The sequence below is a fragment of the Vicugna pacos genome, chromosome 21, assembly GCF_048564905.1.
Source record: "Vicugna pacos chromosome 21, VicPac4, whole genome shotgun sequence".
NCBI classification, from domain to species: domain Eukaryota; kingdom Metazoa; phylum Chordata; class Mammalia; order Artiodactyla; family Camelidae; genus Vicugna; species Vicugna pacos.
Window position 1 is genome coordinate 20,468,579 of NC_133007.1, and position 22,071 is coordinate 20,490,649.

At 44.9% G+C, this 22,071-nt stretch overlaps 1 protein-coding gene across 3 annotated transcripts in view; it reads right to left on the reverse strand.

Moving 5' to 3' along the window:
* LOC102546089 (carboxyl-terminal PDZ ligand of neuronal nitric oxide synthase protein) overlaps positions 1 to 22,071 on the reverse strand; it is a 279,781-nt gene that overhangs the window by 199,897 nt on the left and 57,813 nt on the right. For all 3 annotated transcript variants that reach the window (XM_006209048.4, XM_006209047.4, XM_072946226.1), the window contains exon 2: positions 10,752 to 10,823. In XM_006209048.4, coding sequence (XP_006209110.2) covers positions 10,752 to 10,823 — 72 coding nt within the window. The remainder of the gene's footprint in view (positions 1 to 10,751; positions 10,824 to 22,071) is intronic.

Sequence of the window (22,071 nt, forward strand, 5' to 3'; positions counted from 1 at the left end):
ACACGGCAAAGTCTAGAATCAAGTCTCGTCATCACTGATAAGGACAACAATAAGATAAATAGTTTAAGCAAGTCATTCACATTTCACAGATGGCCCTTATCTGTAAAACAGGGGTGATACTTGCTCTTTATAAGGTTATTGGAGACCAAAATTAGGCGACAATGGACATGACAACTGACTTTAACAATTATAGTACTACATAAGTGACAGATCAGGCTTTCAGCAGGGATCAAAAAGGGCTCCCTCCAGCAGCTCAGGTCCTCAGTGTTCACTGCTGAGGATGCCTTGTTCCATGACTGTGCATCCCTGACCACAATATGCTGCTTTTGGTCCTGAGAAGAAACAGCCACACACCAAAGCCTGGATAATGCAGTAAGTGCAAAAAGTCACAGCAGAGAATACTATTCAGCCATAAATAGGAATGAAATTTGATTTATGCTTCAACATGGGTGGTCCTTGAAACATTCATGGTAGTAAGCCAGACAGAGAAGGACAAATATTATCCAAGATTCCACTTATATGTGGAAACTAGAATAAGCAAAAATCAGAGACAGACGGTAGAATAGAGGTCACCAGAGGCTGAGAGGAAAGACAGAGTTACTGTTCATTGGGTAGAGAGTTCATGTTGGGAATGAGGAAAAGGTTTTGGGTATAGATAGTGGTGACAATAATGGACACTTACAAATGGTTAAAATGATAAATATTATGTACATACTTTTTAAAAATGCACAGAAGACATTAATACAAGCAGTAGATGCTCAGTGCAATCAGTTACTAATGGCAGGAACATGAACAAATGGGTGCCCAGAGACTGGTTAACACGGCAGCAAGGACCTGGGGTTGGTTCTTCATCTCCTCCTGATGGGACGGATAAACACTGTTGGCTTTAAAAAGACCCCCGGGCATTAAGTAGGTCGGCACAAGACACTGTGGGCTGAGCCAGGCAATATTCAAACGCTCCTGTGAAAGCTCAATTACATTACTTCTTACTCTTGAGCATAAATGGCTGTAATAAAGTAATACATCTTTAAAAGCAAGCATGGGTTAGCTTTGACAACAGCTGATTCTTACTAACTCTTCTCTGCTTACAGATAATGCATTTTTTAAATGAGTGGGAAGAAATTAAGTTATTCTATCAGTGCACCTTTCTTTATATTGATGAGACTGTCTCATCCCAGATTACCTACGAAAGCAATGATTTGTTCCCTTTGGCTGAGAAGACAACAACCATAAGCATCCCATCACACACTCCTCAAGCCACATCAAACGTTCTCTAAAATTTAATACTCTGGGCTTCTTTTCAAGGAAAAATAAATTGCAAACACTCAGCATCTGAATGAATAAATGACATGTGGTATATCAACACCATGGAATATTATTCAGTAATAAAAAGAAATGAAGTGCTTACACATGCCTTAACATGGATAAACCATGAAAACATTTCGCAAAGTGAAAGAAGCCAGTCAAAAGGGCCATGTATTGTATGATGCCATTTTTGTAAGAAACGTCCAAAAATAGACAAATCCATTGGGGCAGAAAGTAGATTAGTGGTTGCCTGGGGCTGGAGGCCTTGGGGAAGACTGGAAGGTGAAGGTTAAGATGTGCAGAGTTTCTTTTTGGGGTGATGAAAATGTGCTAAAATAGATTATAGTGATGGTTGTACAACCCTATGAATACACTAAACAACCACTGAGTTATATACTTTAAATGGGTAAGTTGTACAGTATATGAGAATCATGCCTTAATAAAGCTGTTACCAAAAAGTGTTGGAAAATCATGTATAACGTTATTTAAATATCTAAACATAAAGCTGGATATAAACTACTTACACATACAGGTCTTTTACAAATTTATGAATTAAACACAAATAGCATAACCAGTAAATTCCAGGTAAAGATGTTCATGTCAGAGAAGAGTCTGTTATTTAACTGAAATTATATCACTGCTCACAACAAGAATATGTGGTGAGTTCTTTTGAATCCAGCATACACAGACTTGGGCGATACTCAGTACTCTGACAACTAAGACAGACAGGTGCCAACAAATCAGAAGAGATACTGGAGCTAACCAGAACAAACACCAGTCACACAAGCCACAAGCAACTCGGCCACTGCAGGGAGCCTGGCTGCACTGCAGCCTTGCCTACAGTCCTGGGCTCCATGTGCTGATTTCATTTTTCGACCACTTTCCTCTGTTCCAACCACCACCAAATCTTAATTCCTACAAGGTGCAGTATGGTCATTTATCCTCCACCTGAAAGGAATTCATTACAGACATACTGGAAGCTTTTTCTTCAGTGCATGACAATTACAAGAGAACTATTTGGTGCCAACACAAGGAAACAAACACAACGGTGGACAATAAAATCAGTTGACAGCACTCAGGCAAAACATGGTCCTTCCAAGAGTCCAGAATAGGCTTTTTAGTTGTCATTGGATCAAATGAACACAACTTTTTTTATTCTTATAAAGAACTCAGATGCCAGAGAATACACCCCTAAATTCCAAGAGAGCCACAGAACCCATTTTGAGAAACACTCATCTTCAGACTAAGGGGAAAAAAATCAATCGACATGCAAAGCTGATGTCACTAACAGCTAACATTTACCAGGTGCTTAAGTGTGTCTGACAGCCAGCTTGTATGCTTTTCTGAGCCACTGTCCCTGCCCAATACACACAAGGGAAGGGAACTACTACGTACGGTGCACAACACATGTGGTCAGCACTTCGCTCAGTGCTTTGCCTGCACTCACGTCAAACTGTAAAGGAGACATCCCAATTTTACGGATAATTAAAGACTGATAGAGTCAGAAATGGGTCCAAAGTCATTTAGCTAGTCAACAGAAGAAATTGGATTTGAAGTTAGTTCTTCCTGACCCCTCAAGTAAAGGGGTGGAATCTTTCCAATCCCTGCTACAAAAGCCTAATACTGTCATCCCTCTGTGGTAGGCAGAATAGCGCCACCACCACACCGCTTACACCGCACCCCCAAATTGCCCACTAATCACCAAAACCTGTGAATATGTTACCTTGATATGGCAAAAGGGACTCTACAGAGGTGAATAAATTAAGAATCCTGGGATGGGGAAGGAGGAGGAGCCAATGTAATGACCAAGGTCCTTATACATGCAAGGGGGAGGCAGGAGAGTCAGAGTCAAAGAGGTCAGAGTGATGTGATTGCTGGCTTTGAAGATGGAAAGGTTCCAAGGACTACGGAATTCAGGCGGCCTCTAGAAGCCAGAAAAGCAAGGGCACGGAGTCTCTCTAGAGTCTCAGAAGGAAAGCAGCCTTGCCAGCTTCTTGATTTTTAGCCCCATTTTGGAATTTTGACCTCCAGAACTGTAAGATAATAAACTTGTGTTGTTTTCAGCCACTATGTTTGTAGTAATTTGTTACAGCAGCAATAGGAAATTAATAGGGCCATGCTAAAATAATGAAAAGGAGGTTGGTGTTACAACCTAAGCTGTTCAGAGGTAGACTTGCCAACTCTGAACTTGGGAAGAGAAGGAAAACAATTAATGAAAAAGGAGCAAATGATGCTGAGGGTAGCCGCTAAGGAGGAGTTACATAAAGGGATGAAGTGATCCCTGGACAAAGCTTCCCAGAGCAGGTAAAATATGGATTGTGTGTCTGAATGTATGAAGAAAAGAGGCTACGTGCAGGGCCTTAATGCCTGTGGGGAGGAAAACGTGCTATGAGGCACTCACAGCTCCAGTCGCTGCTCTGGAGGTTCCCTCAGCAGCATTTCATTCCTGTTCTCCCAAGAGCACCCAGGGCCAACTTATGTTTGTTTTCTTGAGAGAAATTTTTGGAAGAGGTGGCAATTCTGGAAGGGAGTTGTGGGAGAAGGGAGGGCTTGGCCATTTCCTGGTCACCAGACCATTTTGTCAGGGCTACTGACCAACAACAGTCCCGAGCGGCCACTCTTGAGAAATCAAGTCACGGTTCAACAGCCAGCTCCGATCCCATGCTGGACTGTTGGGAAAGCTGTTTGCAATACAGTCAAGAGTTTACCCAGCCCACAGCCACAGGAGCCACGATGCGGGACCACATATCTCCAAGTGCCCGTGGCTGCACACACTCACCCCACCAGGTCCAGGCTGCACAGCCTCCATGAAGCTGTACCACATTTCTACTGCAGGGCTCTGCTCCCTGGGTTTTTAATGGTCAGAAACCTGGTCTCTGGCCACAAGGACAGCCTTCTCCGTTCCAGCACTGAAGGCCCAACAGGATGCCTCTCCCCTTCCCGACCTGAGGCTTCCCTTCCAGCAGCTACAGCAGGTTCCAAAGGCAGGAGAGTAACAGAACACCAGCTGCCAGGCTGGAGCCCGGCCGGGCTCTCCGCACACCAGAGGCCCTGGTGAAGGTAGACGGTTGGTCAGATCTGAATTGTTTCTTCCTGACACCCCCTCGGTGGAGCCTCCCTAAGTTTCACTGCTTCATGCTCACATGGTTATCAACTAAGATTAATTTTCTCAGTCACTCAATAAAAGTCGACTGAGCAAAGGTGGGCACCCTGCCAGACACCGGGAATACAGTTGCCACAAGTGCTTCAGAAGAGAGGGGTGCGGCCACAGATCCTATGAGAGGACAGAAGGACCAAGTAGGGGGTGGCCTCCCTAAGGAAATGACATTTGCACGGAAATCTGATAAAAAGAGACGCTGGCTATTAAAAGGAGCTAGGTGAAGCAGCGCAATCTCTCTCAGGGTATTTATGTGCACTTATGAAATGCTTTGAAATCCAGAGGAAGGTATAAAATGGATACTGATGAATATAAATAGCCCTTTTTGGTTTACGAAGTATTTTTTCATGCACTATTGCAGACTCAACGATAGCACCAGAGAGAACAAGAAGCATCATCATTTCCCCTTTATAAACAAGCAAACCGAGACTAATGGCCATCAGACACCCCAGCAAGGTGAGACGTCGAGCCCAGGAGACTCAAGTCCAGCTCTCATCGTTCCTCACTGAGAGCTGTTTTGATTACACAGAGCTGCCTTCGCAAGGATGCTAAAAAGTGCCATGCAGGTGATTGGTACTAACCTCTGGGAACAAAGGACTCAAAAATCATACCAAATACTTCGCTGCCAAATTCACTATTCACACAGCAGGCCCGATGGTGCACAGCCAGCAGCCCGATTTCAGAATTACTGGCCACCCTTCACTTTCAACCAGTAACCTCCAAGGGAGCAAACCCAGTGCCTGACCAACCGTGGGTTCACGCAGAACTTCACTAAACTTTGTGAACTCTTCTTAAAAAAAAAAAAAGTCATTCCCTTCTCTCTTGTTTCCCTTGTCTGGCTAGCATCTTCGCAGACCTTTGGATCCCTGGCAGACAAAGAGCAGGACAGTCATCCAGTGCTTCTGCGGAGTGTCTCTTAAGCTGCCTTCCTGCCTGGGTCAACATAGGGATCAGAAGAGAACACATGGGTGGACCCAGTACCAGGCAGCTGACCTGGAGTGGGGAAAGTATCCAACCCAGAATCAGAGGGCCTGCGGGGTTGGCCCGGCCCCCACCACTTAGCTTATCCCTTTAGGCAGGCAGTAAACAAGGCAGGCGTGGTAGGTGGAGTGATGGGCCTCCAAAGGTGTCCTCGTCCCAATCCCTGGAACCTGTGTCTGTGCTACCTTACACGGCAAAACAACCTTGAAGACATGATTAAGATGGGAAGATTATCCTGGATTATCCAGATGGGCCCAGTGATCACAATAGTCCTTATAAGAGGAAAGCAAGAGGGTCAGAGTCAAAGAAGGGATTGTGATGATAGAAGCAGAGTTCAGAGTGATGAGGCCACAAGCCCAGGAAGGCAGGCAGCCTCCGAAGCTGGAAAAGGCAAAGAACAGATGCTCCCTGAGAGCCTCTGCTGACCCATTTTGTATTTTAGCCCCATAAGACTCATTTAAAACTTCTGACCTCTAGAACTGTAAGACAATAAACATGTATTGTTTTAAACCGGTACATGTGTGGTCACTTGTTTCAGTAGCAACAGTAAAACTAATACAGAAAATAAAAGAAACTGAAGACTTCTTATGACAAACAAGGGAACGGATCAGGGTCTTTTTGGGTCAAGGGGACCAGTTTAAAGATATCTCTGCCAACCTTGGGGAAAGTGGCAGATCCTGAAAAAGAAAATGACAACAGGAAGAAAAGAAAAAAAAAAGCAGTGGGGCAGATCCAAAAACTACTGCTACCATGACTGCCATTTATTCCAACTCTGTCTGATAGTCAGCGCTCCCCAAAATCCACCCCAACTCCCAAATTAATCAATGGAAACTCCTAGAAGCTATCCAAAGAAAACAAGGAAGCAAAAAAACATGCAGTGAATTTCCAGCAGCCTTACGTTGCAGCAGTGGAAAGCACTCTGGGCTGGGCGTCGGAAGATCTGAGTCTTCCTCCTGTACGACTTTGGGCCTCTGTAAAATCCGGTGGACAAACTGATCAACTGCAGTTACAGTCACTTCAAACAATGAATAATATGCTATGATTCTGTATGTCTGAAGTACATAATAGACTGAGTTTATGCCAGTACATTATATTGGGGAAAACATTTAAGTCGTTCTTTCATTCAAGATAAACCTGTGAGTGTGTACTAATAGTCAGGAACCAGGGTAGGCAGCTGGGGTTCAAAAGCAGTATGATGTGTTGTGGTCCCTGCCCTCCAGGAACTGCAAGACCTCCCTGAGCCACGGTATCCTCACCTCAGGGGTCACCTGGCTGCTATCACTGACCCCAGCCTTCAGTGAGTCCCCCACAGACTTCCCAGGGATCTCCTACGCCCTGACTAGAAGGCCCCTGTGACAATAAGCAACCTGGCAATCCAGAGTGAATGCACATCCTGCTTCCTGAGACCACCCAGCAACACTCCAAGGGCTTAGTGGTTCCCACCCCAACAGATCCTTACCAGAAAAAGAAAAACTATCTATTTAAAGGGCCAGCACCCAGGAAGGTACATGTTACTAAGAAAAAAAAAATCTTGAAACCCTTATATACTGTTAGGGGAATACAGAATGGTGCAAGCATTATGGAAAACAGTATGGAGGTTCCTCAAAAAATTTAGAAAAAAAATTACCATAGAATCCAGCATTCCCACTTCTAGGTATACATCCATAGGAATTCAAAATGGGATATCAAATGGATACCTGCATATCCATGTTCATTGCAGCATTATTCACAAAAGCTAAAAGGTAGAAGAAACCCAAGTGTCCAACAGAGAAATGGATAAAGAAAATGTGTTATATACCTTCAGCTGAATACTATGCAGCCTTAAACAGGAAGGAAATCTGATCACATGCTACAGTGTGGATGAGCCTGGCGGACAATATGCTACGTGAAACAAGCATCACAAATTGGCAAATACGGTATGAGTCCACACATATGAGGTATCTGAGCAGTTAAAACCATAGAGACAGAAAATGTAAAGGTGGCTGCCAAGGACTGGGGGGAAGGGGGAGAGAGAATTCATGTTTAATGGGTACAGAGTTTCAGTTTAGCAAGATGAAGTTTAAGAGTGATCTGTTACACAACAGTGTGAATGTATTTAACACTGCTGAACTACACACTTAAAAATGGTTAAATATTACATGATTTTAACCACCATTAAAAAAAAAAACTTTGAAAGCACATTTGAGAAGATTTTTTTTTAAATGTAAAAGAAAATCTACATGGCAAGAGAATAAATGAGAAACAGGGAGAGGGAAGAGGAAAGCCACCAGGCAGATCAACAGCCCACATATTCAGCTCAGAGTCAACACTGCAGCGCAGTATCGGGGCAGAACAGCAAACCACACACCTGCTGAGCCCCAACTCAGAAGATCAATCTGGCCACCCTCACGCCAATCCTTTCACTCGGAGTGCTTCCTGCCCTGAGAAATGAACACGGTCTGCACTACTCCATCCACTCCCCTGTGCAGAGCTCCGGAGAGGATGGGGGAGACGCATCTAAAGGGCCTGGTGAGGCACGATGCACTTCACAGGTGTAAGGCACCATGGTCCTTACTGTGACTGCTTCTTTCTGAGGACGAGCCACTGCTCTGGCTCAAGCTGAGGGCTGCATCTTGTGAATCCACAAGAACATCCAGCAACCAAACCCCACAGTGTCCTGCCCAGCGTTAGTCTGGCATCTTTCAACATAAAAGGACGAAGTCAGGACTAGTCCTTTACACAGAAATCACATGCCCTAGTTCTTGACAACTGTAATTACAGCCAAAACAGCTTTTGAAAGAGAGAGAAGAAAAGAAAACAGCAGACTGGATCTAGCAGTGAATTGGGGGGTTCAGAGTAAAACACACACCCAGAGTCCTTATTGTGGCCAGACTAAACAGGGGACTGGACAGCCAGACCAAACAGCTTTCTGGCCAATTAATTTCTCCCTCTCATTTAATGAGCTGCTCATTAAGCACTGGAAGCAGGTCATAGGGAAGGGAGCTGCTGGCACATGGCCAGTTGGGCTGACAGGTGATGATGGAAAAGCAGACTGGGGAGGGGAAGGGATACCCACACACCAGCCCCAAAGGCCTCCAGGAACCATGTGCAGCCAGCCCCACCACCCGACCTACCCTCTGTTGCTTCGCATCAATAGTTTCCCGTACCTCTGTTCCGTCTACAAAGTTTATTTCTGCCACTGACTCCCTCGCTGGGGAAGCTCCACATCCTGACCCTTGGGTTCTCAAGCTGAGGTCACCACCCCATCAAGGAGCCATGCAGTCCTGGGTGTGAATTCCAGCTCCAACTACCAACACCGTTTCATCTAGGATTATCTAATGCCCCCGGTTTCTGTTTCCTCATCTACAAAATGTAACAATGATACCCTCACCTCATCCAGAGTAGTTGCAAATAGCAACATTTCAATATTAAAAGGCCTAATAAAGCACCGAACACAAAGTACTAAATAGTAACTACTGTTACTGATAGCTACTAGTATTTTTGTAAGAATAATAATTAAAATTATTACGATGTAACTTTAAAATATATATGCAGAAATATAGTGTCAGAACAAATACACATAAAATCTATTATTCCCTCAGTAACGCTAGGTTTTGATTACTGTAGTTTCATAGTATGTCTTGAAGTCAGGCAGTACCATTCCTTTAACTCTGTTCCACTTCAGTACTTTTTTTTTAATTGAAGTACAGTCAATTACAATGTCTCAATCTCTGGTGTACAACACAATGTCCCAGTCAAAATGGCTACTAGTATTAATAGAGATATTATTAACAGTGATATTAGCAATAACATATTCCCTGCCTCTCCGTCAAATATGAAGAAAAGAGGAAATTTCTTTTGCTTGAAACCCTAAAGCCAGGCCAGCTCCAGGTCCAGTTCTTATCACAGTGGCAATGGTGGCATCGGTGGTGAGAACTGTAACCCATCCTCACAAGGGCAACACCCCAGATGTGCCCCGCTGCAGCCTCAGTGCCTTCTACCTGAGCAGGCAGGGGAAGGAAGAGAAGAGGCGTGGGAACACCGAAGGGCAGGCCTGAAGCCAAAGGGGCGATGCATTTCGCAAGTTCTCATGAGACCAAGTGGAGACGCGCATTCAGGCCACATGCCCGCCACTTCTAGACCCCTGTGACTCTCTCGGCCTCAGCTTAATCCAGAAAATGAGAGTAACATGACCCCTATTTCACAGCTTGTGAACATTAAATGAACCCAAGTGACAGTGCTTTGAAGTGATTCATTTCTATGTTCATGGAAAACAGCACTGCATTTAATGGTAGTTTCAACAAATTCAACTTAACAATAAAAAATGCAGAAAGACCGGGCTGGTGAAAGCAGTGAAAAGATTATTAGGCTGATGAACTGCTTGGGGAATCAGAAGCAAAATACTAATTTTCTTCCCAAAATTGCTGTCATTGAACTGCAGTTTCTGTTGATCAGATGAATTGACTGAAAGCAAAATTGGCAAAAAACAAAATGAAGCACCCAACACCCGCTATGTGTTTTCCACTGAGGTGAGCAGATTCTTCCAGAAGACACAGAGCCCAATTCAGGCTACATGCAGGACAGCCAAGTCAGCCACCTCCAACACTGGTTCTCTCCAAAAGTCCTTACAATTCATTTGACCAATCCCAACCCCACCTTCAAAATTGCACACATCTAATTTCTCATTTCATGGCAGAGCACATGGGCAAACTCCTTCACAGTGATTGGAAGATAACCTAATTTTTATTCAGTCTCTTCTCTGTGTATCACAGAGTCAGAAAGCAACAGGTTGGAATGTTGACCTAAGTCTTCTAAGAGTATCCAAAACATCAAAAGAGAATGCACACGTGTCCAGAGCCTAGAGCAACCAAGGAAATTTTGTTGAAATCCTACATTTCTTAAAAATTTAAGTAAATCTTTATGTACCACAAAAATGCTTTACTTTTTAAATGTTTTGAGCCAATTATCAGTTAATCACTAAACATTTTCCCTAAAATCTTTGAATCAAAAAGATACTTCACCATTCCCTCTGACTCCCTGGCAGACCCCACACATCCTCAAGGGTAACACGCAATTCAGCTGGAGAAGCAGCAGTCACAAGGGAGGGAGGGACATAACCCTCCAGCCACCACAGCCATTCTAAGCTTGGCCTTTAGTCAAGATCAACTACCTAACTCACAACAGTGTCCGTGGCCAGTGTAAGGAGAGGGGGTCCAACGTTTACAAAGGGTGCAGCCATCCAATCTGGCACCTCCAGTACTTTCTAAAAGGGCCAGCAGACAGGACGCTTGAGTTCCCGCTCCACAGAGCCCCACCTCCGGCCACTCACCCGGATCCGGCGCATGGCAGCCACAATCTCCACTCTGCTGTTGGGCCTCGGCACATCCAGGCTTCCTACGTACTGTGGGGAAGAAGCAAACATTCATTGAGAAGAGGGATGGCAAGCGTCCCCAGTCACAGAATGCTAGGGCTGGAAGGACCCTCGGAGGTCATGCAGTTCATTTTACAGGTGAAGAAATCAAGAGCAAAAAGGGTGTCTTGTTTTGAGACTATTTCTAACTTCATAAAAAGCAACTAAACAAGAAATCGCTTCCCTTTTCGCCTCATTCTTAATCAGAGACACAGCAAGCACTGTGTTTAAACAGGAGCGCTTCTGAATCAGAAAAACTTGGGTGTGAAGAATCTCCCACCCCTCTCTTTGTGACAAGCCACTTAGCCTTTGTCTCAATTTCCTCATCTGTAAAATGGGATTTCAGCAAAGATCAAACGAGATAAGGTACAAATCTCTTACACAAATGTGCTCTGCACATATTGAAACATTCCAAAAGAATAAAAAAGAAGAATATATACTCTTTATTGATAGAACTTCATTGAATTAGCCCTGGATGTCACAGAGATCTCAGACACTTGGGTAAGTTCCTAAATGGAGAAAAGGAATGGACTAGTTTTCTAGTCAGAAGTTTAACCTGATTAGACCTTTTATTTTTTAAAACCAAACGACATGCAGGTTGTTTAATATATGAATAATTTATTGCTGTACCCTTTCAAATAATGCAGAAACATGCAAAGCAAAAGAATAAAGTCCCCCCACTGTCAACAGTTTGATGTACATCTTTTTCTGTATTGACAGACACATATATTCATAGACATACAGAGGAATCCGTTTTATATAAAAAGGTTCCTACTATTCATACCGTTCTGCAACTTGATTTTTCTGACTTTAAATAAAACTTGGTTATCTTTCTCCACCAATGCATATAGGTCTGTCACATTACATGCAACGGCTCCCCTACTGATGGCTACTTACCCTAGGGCACTGTTACAAAATTGCTTTCACAAACCTCCTTATCTGCACACCTTTGAGCTCATCCAAGTAGCCCTTTAGGCTGTATTCCTACAAGTGGGATTGTTGAATCAAAAGTACAGGTAATTACAGGTATCATTACTTAGCAGAATAAAACAAGAAAAGAGGATGACAACCCAACATTTACGAAGCATGTGATATGCCTTCAAAGACACCACTCCAGTCCACACTGACCCACTGGCATGTGCCCTTCCTTTCTACACACAAACTATATAAAATAGCCCAGGGGACATCCTAGAAATCAACTGCCCCAGGATAATTTAAGCGTCTATCCAACCAAGCAAAGGTCGAGTTAATAGAAGGTAAGAGCAGGGCAGTCGTCTCTGCAGGAAACGCACTTCCTGTGGTTGTAGGAATAGAAGGTTCTTCCTAAAACTGGGCGGTAAGGCTGGCCCCAGCGAGGAGGGTTTCAAAGACTAAATACTGCAAAAGGACTTCCCCCAGTACGGATCCACAGTTTGTGCTAATACACCGAAGAGCAGCTTGTGGTAAGCAGGGTGCACACTGTAGACTGGGCCCTAAACAGACAGCATCACCACAGCAGGTAAACACCCCTCCGATTTAACCATGGTTGGTGTTTCTCCCCTCTGAGCTCTGCTGGGGCCCCACAGTTTGTCAGCATGTCAGTGACCCACATAGGCAGGAATGACGTGAGGCCAGGTTTGTGACTGCCCAACTTCAAAGCACCACCCACAGCCAGGGGCAGTTTCCACGCTTCCTCTCCAGGACGCTGCACGCCTGATGGCTCTTGCCTTGAACTGTGAGCAGTAGGGATTAACTTGGCACTCAGGCCTTCAGGGCTTGTGTTCCCTTGGCCATCAGATGAGAGCTGGGACCTCAAGATCGAGCAAGGTCACCCGTTATAGATGAACCTGGAGGACAGCACGGTCCTCCCACACTGATCCCTGCACCCCGAGGAAGGGCCTGATACCCAGTGAGAGCCACAACTGGGCCTGAACGCAAGTGCCCAACTGGGCCCATCCCCACCCTGAGACCTCCACCCAGCCCAACTCTCCTTCCTCAGGAAGAGGTGCAGCTGGATTGAGAATCCCAAAGCAGCCAGGGTCCAGGGGATGGAGGCAACACAGAGAGGAGGCAGCTTTCTAGCTGTGGGCAAGATTTCCTAACAAGGGAGCAGCATTCTGCATGCAAAGGCATTCACAAGAGGACACCCAACATCTTCACCCTGCTAGTGCCTCCTCCAGCCATCAGCCAAGCTGGTACATGTGCACGCATACATTACACACCTTCACACACACACACACACAGTGCACACATGCTCACACACCTCACGTGCCACCCGCACACACGAGTCACCCCCCACACACCAAGCATGCACACAGCCATCCCACACTAACACATCCCACTCATTCACACCACACACTCATCTTCCCTCCCAATCATGTGAAGAAAATCACAAATCTGCCTTTCTGAGAATGAGTCTGGAGCAGATAACCCATCTCTACCATAGCTGCACCTTACAGTCATTCAAGGAAATGAAAAGAAAACAAAGCAGGGTTCAGGTCCAAATCTCCTAGTCAAAAGCTAAATATCCACACTACTCATGAATCAAAAAAGCAGAGCCAATTCCAGGGAAGCAGAAGGATCAGAAAATCCATTCCTCAGGGCAAAATCAGAGGGTACGATGAGTGACTGCTGCTGCTGCGTACATGTATAACCCCACAACGCAAAGAGCACCTCAATACCTGGCCACTACCCCCTCCACAGCTAACTTCAGTCCACCCTGAGGCTCCGTTCTGGGCAAAGTAAGACACAGTCTGAGACAAGACCCACCTGGGAAAGGGGTCCTTGTAACCACTCAACCTCGAGGGTCAAACTGCTCATTTCCCTGGTAAACTGAATCTAGGCTGGCACCTACCGCTTGAGACTGGGAAGTTGGCTCCCAGGTCTGAACCTCACTCGTCTGCTGACTTAACAACCTTCCGACATCCAGGCTTCTGTCACCTCCCACAGGAATCAGGCGGAACTAATTCCCTGCCTTCAGTCAAAGGCTGATGCACGATGACAGGTCATTACTCAGAAACGGCATCCCCTTTAGCTGCCTCTCCTGCAGGGCACTGGGCTCTGGACAACAGAGGCAGGTCAACGCAATGCCTGGGAACTGGAGGAATCATTTCCAAAATAGAAACTCGTGCTTTCTTCCCCTCCACCCCTCCGGTCATGCTCCTCCCCTAACCTTCCTCACCTTGATTTACAACTCTGTCCAACAGTTATTCAAGCCTGAAACCTGCGAGTCATCCTTGAATGTGCTTCTCCTTTATCCATCACAGCTAATCAGCAACCAGGACCTTTCAATTCTCTCTCCTCCACCTCTCCATCAACTTCCACTACCTGATCCCAGAAAACCTTTCTCTCTCACTTAATCTACACGAAGGCCTTCTCATTGGTTTCTCTCTTGTCCCCGTGGCCCAACTCCAAACCATTCTACATGAGGCTATCAGTGATCTCTTTCAAATGCAAATCAGGCTGTGTTACTCCCAGGCTCAAGAACCTCCCGTGCTTGCTTCCAACTGCTCTAAAAGATGACAATCAAAACCCTCAGCCTGGCCCACACAGCCCCCGTTGTCCAGCTTCATCTCATACCACCGGCCTCTCCATTATTCGGAAGGTACTCAAATACATCGTATCTTCTCACATGCTAGTCCCTGTGCACAGGATGTTCTTCTTCCACCCCCATCCCCCCAGTCCTCCAATACCCACAATCCCGTAGATCTCTACCTCTTCTGGTTCCTAGGGAAGGTGAGATTCTCGTATGGATGAATCCCATAACTCCATATAGTTCTCCTTTAGAGCATCAACACATGACTAAACATGTTTTATTCATACTGGTTGGCCATGACTAGTAGAGATCCAGGCACACAGGAGATACTCAAAACATACCTGACTGACTGGCATATCTAAGAATGAACCCTTATTATTCACCCCTAAGTGCACATGGGAGAATCTCCACCCCAAGAAGGGAAAGAAAAAGAGGGCTCAAGCCCTCGATTCTGCCTGGTATTCAGGCATTACAGGCATCAGCCTGCTTCTTCCAGTCAACCTTCCCACCCTACTGTAATTCTACAAACTTACCTGACTTTTATCCACGTATGTGAACTGGACCTAAGCCACCTGCTCACAAGTAATTCCTGGCTTACCAAGAGATGATGGGATATCAAACCTTTCTGTTGGTGGATTTTTAATCACCTAGCATTCTGGAAGACTCCTATAGAATTCCTGTGTCAGTCTTCTGGGAATCCTTCCTATAAGATATCACAAGGCCTCTATTCGGAATAGTTGCCACTGATTTTATGGGGAAAAGGGGTAAAGAAGTTAAAAAAGGGCCTACTTCCTTTTCATTACCAGCGAAGGGAAAAAAAAAAAAACAGAAGGACGATGCAAATTGTATGGAGTAATCAAGAGATGAGATTATCTGTGTCAGTTTTATCTGTGGCTTCATCTTCCAGATAAGCAGGAGTTAACTACAAATAAGGTTAACCAAAGGACTTCAGATATTTTGTGGTAAGTTTCTGAGCAACCTCAGCCTTGGTGCTACATTAATACCTCACACAGTTTTTCTTTCATTTTCTTGCTTCCACCCTATTTTCTGGAGATTAACTTCTGAAGACAATGATAAACTGAACCATAGTATTTCCTGGTACATGAACCACAACACGAAAAGCAGCAAGATGTAACAGCTTAACACAGTCACCAATATCACCACCACCCACCGACTTGTTAGACTTTCTGCCCTCCCTTTCCTCAGGGAACTCCCTTTATTTACAAAGTTTCTGTCAAGTGTTTCTAGAGACTGAGAAAAAACTTACGTATGAATCAAAACTAAATGCATCAGATGATTCTGCTTCTAATAATGGTGAAAAAACTGTTAGCATCAGACTAGGTCTCCAACAAACTCTGGAGAAGATATAAAAAAACAAATGCACAGAATATACAAAGAGTGAACTATGGATTATATATACAAACCATGGCTGTTAATCATTTATCAATAATGGCTCATCAATTGTAACAAATGCACCACACTAATGCAAGATGCAAGTAATGAGGGAAACTGTGAGAGGCGCTGAGGGGGGATAGGGATCTAGGTCCATGCCACCCAGTTTTTCTATCACCCTAAAACTGCTCTAAAAAACAAAGTCTATTACTTGAAATAATAAAAATGACTTTGAAGGCACTGGCAAGAGATCAAAAGCAGGCAGAGACTGGCGAGAAATCAACCCTTGAAAGAAGGGAACTGCACTGGTGAGACCTGGTTCGTGCAGTTTTGTTTGGCAGGACAATCCCCCAACTGCCGCAGGCGCTGGCTGGAGCTCAAGCCAAAATGCGCACTCAGACCGCCAGGGACCTGGTCACCAGAGACTGGAACAGCCAGAGGAGCCGGAAAGCGAGGGCAGAAATCCCTGACAGGAGGGTGTCGCAGGAAGGGAGCCTCCAAATCATGTATAAACCCCACCCAGGTCTTACATGACCCCCAAAATGCACAAATACACAAGGAGTCCAGCCAAAAGTGGCAGGTGCCCACCTCAGGAGAGGCAGGTGCAGGATATAAAACTGGCCATGTTAACTGTCCTTAAGAGCAAATCTACACTCTTTAGAAGAAGATAACAGAATCTTGTGTTGTGGGGCTATAAGCACCCCCACTGACTGGCCAATGCAGGCAAGGCTATGGGAAAAGACTACAGTGCCACATTCTCCAGGGGTAAAAGGACAGAGCCCCTATAAATGGGCACAATGTAAAGTGAGTCTCTGGATCTCTGCAATCCCAGCTCACATCTCTCTATAAACTGATCAGTTCAAGAGGCTAAACCCAGAGCGCACACACATGAGGTTCAGGAGGACGCTCCTCCTGTTACAGAGATGGACCATGAGGCCTAAAGCAGTTAGCAGATGGCAGAGAAGGGGCGTGGTCTCTCCCCAGCTTCTGGTTCCCAGTCCAGGACCTTCCACCTGCATTCTGACCACCTCTCTCCTTCAGGCCCCAAACCTGGCCTGGTTTCTAGTCCATCACCCTGCCTACCTTCTCCTATCCCTCCGGGCCTCCTGTGTCCTCTCTCGGAAAACACAAACAAGCAGTAGGAAATGTGATATTCTGTCTGCATCTAGGAATCACTAGTTGTTAAGGGCCCATGTGAATCAGTCCCCTAACCAAGGCTGTCTTGATATATCTGCTAAAAACTTAGAATCACAGAAGCAGATGATTTCAAATCCAAAAGGAACCTTAGGAATCATGTCCAAGGTTATGTCACAAAAGAAAGATTAAGTAAGAACATATCAAAAGCATTTAGCACAGCTGGGTATCCTGCCAGTACTTAATAAATATTCACCATCATCACCCCACCTAAAGTTACTGTTTCACCATCGCTGTTTCTTTCCCAGCAGTTAACATGGTCTGCACTTAGGGGTTTGCCTCATTCACATGGTGACCATCTGCCTGCCCCAGTAGAATGGAAGCTCCTTGAGGGCTGACACCTTGCCCTCATATTCCCACATTTCCAGCCCTGAGAACAGGGCCTGGCAGAGTCAGACTCAAGTATCTGCTGAATGAGTGAGGGGAACTGCAGCCCACAGAAGTTAAGTGGCATGCCCAAAGATACAGTCATGGCAGAACTGAGGTCGAGAAACCTGTCTCCCCACTCCAGGCCAGCGTGAATGCTCCAACGGGAAAGTTCTTCCTTGCCTGCAGAAACTGCTCTTGGTGCACAGCTGAGCGTCCTGCTGAGCGGGATTATGAATGTGACCTGGGTGAAAGTTCTCGCTTCATTTAGCACTGAACAAAGCAGCATTAACTGCAGTGGCAGCAGCGGCCCCGGATTCCAGGGCACACACTCAGCCAATGACCTCCTACTAAATGCTCTGGGGGAAGGGACAAAAAAAGAGTAAAGTTGCCTCGGGGTGTCCCGCTCCCCGCCTCTGAGGCCTGCTCTGTGTTCCCCAGGTGTGCGGGAGGAGGAGTAGGGACTTCAAGGTACCCATATGGACATTAACCAGTGTCCTTACCCCTGCCTGCAACAAGACAGACGCTTCAGTGCAGGTTCCCCCTCCCCCCTCCTCTTCCTACCCCCCTCAACACCCACGCACACCAGAAAAGCTTCCAAAATGCCTGAAATGCAGCTGCACACCACGTCTTTATTTATTTGTAGTCTAAGAGGAATGAGGCACTTATATTTCTTCCTCTCTCTCCCAGTCCATCCAAAAAAGGAAGCACTATTTGAAGGCCATCTGATGCGTCTGTGTCACTATTGATCAGGGGCTCAGTGGGGGCCGATGAATGTGCCTGAGATCACGGCAGAATCCTTCATGCTCCTCAACATTAAGGGGCTGGGTGCAAAATAAGTAATTGTGGTTACTTGTCTTTATGCCAATGCTGTGCGAGTCTCTAAAAGGGACAGAGGGTAAAACTGAAGCATCCAGCATGCCCATGGAGAAGCTGCCTCTATGGGTTTAGTCTCCATTAGCAAAAGCTTAGATAGGTTGGCCTGATTATTTTTCTTTATTATGAGGACTCTGAGAGACACAGCAAAGATGAAAGAAAAAAAAGTAAGACAGAAATACTGTTCTGGTTTTTCAACTATTAGCTCATGAATGAAAGCCTCAGCTCCGTGGTTGAGATCTCTGGCTCACATCACAAATGCAGGCTCGGGGCAGAGGCCAGAGCTGCATCCCGGGCAGGGAGTGCTTTCCACCCTGCCCACCTAGGATGCTTACTGGCCAGCAGGTTACTTCTCCTACAGAAAAGAAAAAGAAAAAGGGGGAAGTCCAGGGCATAGTGAGAGGCGAGGAGAGACACTGATATTCTACAATAATGAAATCATCACCTGTAAAACCACCAGGTGAGCCACGAATGGAGAGATGAACAAAGATCATGATGAAATCACAAGAAAGTCAGACCCAACAACAGAGCTTAAGTGGCCTTAAAGGTCATTTGATCCAACCCATTTTACAGAAGGGAAAACTGAGGCTCAAAGAGAGAACAGAACATAGCTTGAGCTTAATCAAAACTTAATGAATAGTACATATATGTAAATTTAAAATATATATGCAGTAAAAAAAAATGAGCTAGAGCTATCAAGCCATGAAAGACATGGAAGAACCTTAAAAGATTTATTACTAAATGAAAGAAGCCAGTCTGAAAAGGCTACAAACTGTAGGATTCCAACCAAATGACATTCTGGAAAAGGCACAGTTATAGAAACAATAAAAAGATCACAGTTTCCAGGGGTTTGGGGAGAGGGAGGGAGGAATGAACAGATGGAGCACAGGGGATTTTTAGGGCAATGAAATTATTCTGTATGATACTGTATTGGTAGCTACATGTCATTATGTGTTTGTCAAAACCCATAGAATGTACAACATCAAAAGTGAACCCTAATGTAAACTGTGGACTTTGGTTGATAATAATGGGTCCATGTTGGTTCATCAATTGTACCAAATATGCCACATTGATGAGGGATGTTGAGGGTAGGGGAGAATATACGTGTGGGTGCAGAGGGTTATGTGCAAACTTTCTGTATTTTCTGCTCAATTCTCCTGTGAATCTGAAACTGCTCTAAAAAAATAAAATCTATTAACAAAAAAAATTGGAAAAAAATAAAAGTATATTATCACTAAAGAAAAAAAACTTCCCTGTCTGTGTTCCATGTCCTCAGCCTCTATCCATTCTACACACAGCTAACTAACTAGACAAACTAGTCCATGTTAGGACAACACTGGCAGCAAACGTCCTAATTTACTAGCCCAGCCAGATGACACGCTCATATCTTATGTGTGTCCTGAAAACCAAACATTCTCAGAGGCTATTCACTGGCCATCAGAGTTTCTAGCACTGAGTATCAGATCAGTGGAGAGGATATTTGGTGACAGAGATGTCTTTCAACTAACTATAGCCTTCAAATCACAACATAGAAGCTTCCGTCTATTCTGCCCAAATGTAAGTGACGGCCCTGCACAGAGAATTACAGAGGCTGAGATTAAAGGCTCTTAAGGAAGGTAACGAAGTATGTAGCACAAAGAACCTGGGCTTCAGAGTCAGATCTGGGCTGAAATGTGAACTTCAGTTTCTTCTTCTATAAAATGGGAAACAGACTACCCTCTTTACAGAGCCACTGTAAAGACTTAATGAGATAATGTATACAAAGCGCTTGACACTTACATCTTCCTTCAGCTCCCTGTTTAGGTTAGTTCTCCATTACACTTGATGTCACTTATCAAAGTTGTGAGTCTAGAATTGCTTCTTAGATTAACTTTGCCTCCCCTAACTGGGCTGTAATAACCAGGTATCATGTAGTTGTCACCACTGTATCCTCAACACCCAGCATAAAGCCTTACCCGTCAAACAAAAACGAATAGTAGCTTTTCCTGTTGTTAAGTGAGACTCTTTAAGATGTTATTCAGTTCTTTACCTACTTTCAGGCAGTCCCAGACTGTTGGGCCTCCATTGTATTACCTAACTTCCCACGGTGATCCATCCCACAGTTCTCATCTCAGAGTAACTAAGCAGCATTCCCACCACCACTACTTACTACTACAAAACAGCAAATATTTTTGCAAAGATTTTTCAGATGCGGTAATCTAGGTAAGCTGTGGGAAGCAGGAATTCTGAGGAATTCAAAGTCATAGTAACAATTCCTCTCTCCATAAAGTGGAGGGAAAGAGGGTAAAAAAAGCCACAAGGATAATCAAAGAAGTCCAATCAAAGAGAAGGGTCTACAAGGGCATCCTGAGAGAAGAGGCAGAAATGGGGTCACACATGGACTTGGAAGACAGAATTTCCCAGAGAGTGGAAATGATGGGAGAGAGACATCTGCACTGGAAGGCAGCCCCAAAGTCTTTCAATCCCACTTTCTGTTTTACTCCAACAAGATAGCACAATGATGTCCAATAACCAAGTGTTTTGCTCACGGTCACCCAGTTACAGAGTCCAGATGAGACTATGACCCAGGTGTCCTGGCTTCCAAGCCAATATTCTAATAACAACAGTATGATAGAATCAAATGAAAAGGCTTGGCAGTCCCAACCCCAGCTCTGCCACTTTTAAGCAGCTCTATGAATTTCAACCAGCTGGGCAACCTCTCTGTGCCTTCTCTTCTTCATCTGTGAGGTAGAACCCTGCAGGGTAATCATGGGAATTAAATGAGACCATATATGAAAAGCACACGGTATCTCATCAGAGCTCCATTCCTTTCTTTTTTTTTAAATATTTGTTTATTTATTCATTTATTTTGTGGGAGGGAGGTAATTAAGTTTATTTTTAGAGTAGGTACTGGGGATTGAACCAAGGACCTTGTGCATGCTAACCACGCACTCTACCACTTGAGCTATACCCTCTCCCTCCATGCCCTTCTTTATGAAAAAATTACAGAACACTTTTTATTTGCCAAAGATCAGGGAGGCAAGAATAAAAAAGACTATAAGGGAGAAAAAAAGATAACAAGGAATGACCAAGCTGTATCCTAATAAAGAACTAAGTCTGGAAATGATTGTCTGGAGGGCCTTGAATGAATACCAGAAGAGTTAGGTTAGAGAAAAGGAAGTGGTCGAGGGCATGGACAGAAGGGGTTGCAGGCAAAGGTCATCTGTAGGACAGAGAGAAATTCTTCACAAAAGTAAGAAACCTGGCCTAAAACCTGAACCTCAAACCACACTGCTTGCGTCCCACTTTGGAATGCCACCAGAGCACAAGGGTTCAGATTTGTCTGAAAAACAAACATTTTAAGGAGAAATTAGTATTTTAATCAAGATTTTTTATGGAGAGGTATAAAAGATTCACCTTACATAGCACAGAGCTATGGAAGAGCCTGGAAATGCTTGAGACAACATGACTTCCCAAACCGTCTAGATGTCGCTGAGAGATCCCTGTAGTTCTGGAAGGTTCAGAGAAGAGAACCCTGAAGGGGATAAGGTCAAAAGCCAGGATAGGCTGAGAGGCAGTCCCTGGGACAGAGGAGATGATGCATCTTGAACCAGGGCCCTCACCCACAAAGGAGTCTTCTGACATATACTCACCTGTCATGAGCCATGAGGTTCCTTGAGGAGCAGGGGAAAGGAGCAAGGGAAGTAGGGGTGAAGGCCAACCTGAGTGACCAGCCATGTCGGTCTGCCTGGCGCTGTCCTGGTCTTAGCATTGAAAACTCCAAATCCTGGACAATCCCCCTTCCTGGTTGTTTGCAGTGTCCCCTCCCCTCCACCCTGGTTTCCCTAGCAAAACAGTGACACACTCCTGACTACCAAGAGTGCTGTAGATGCTAGCAGCCTTGCCTGCTAAGCACAC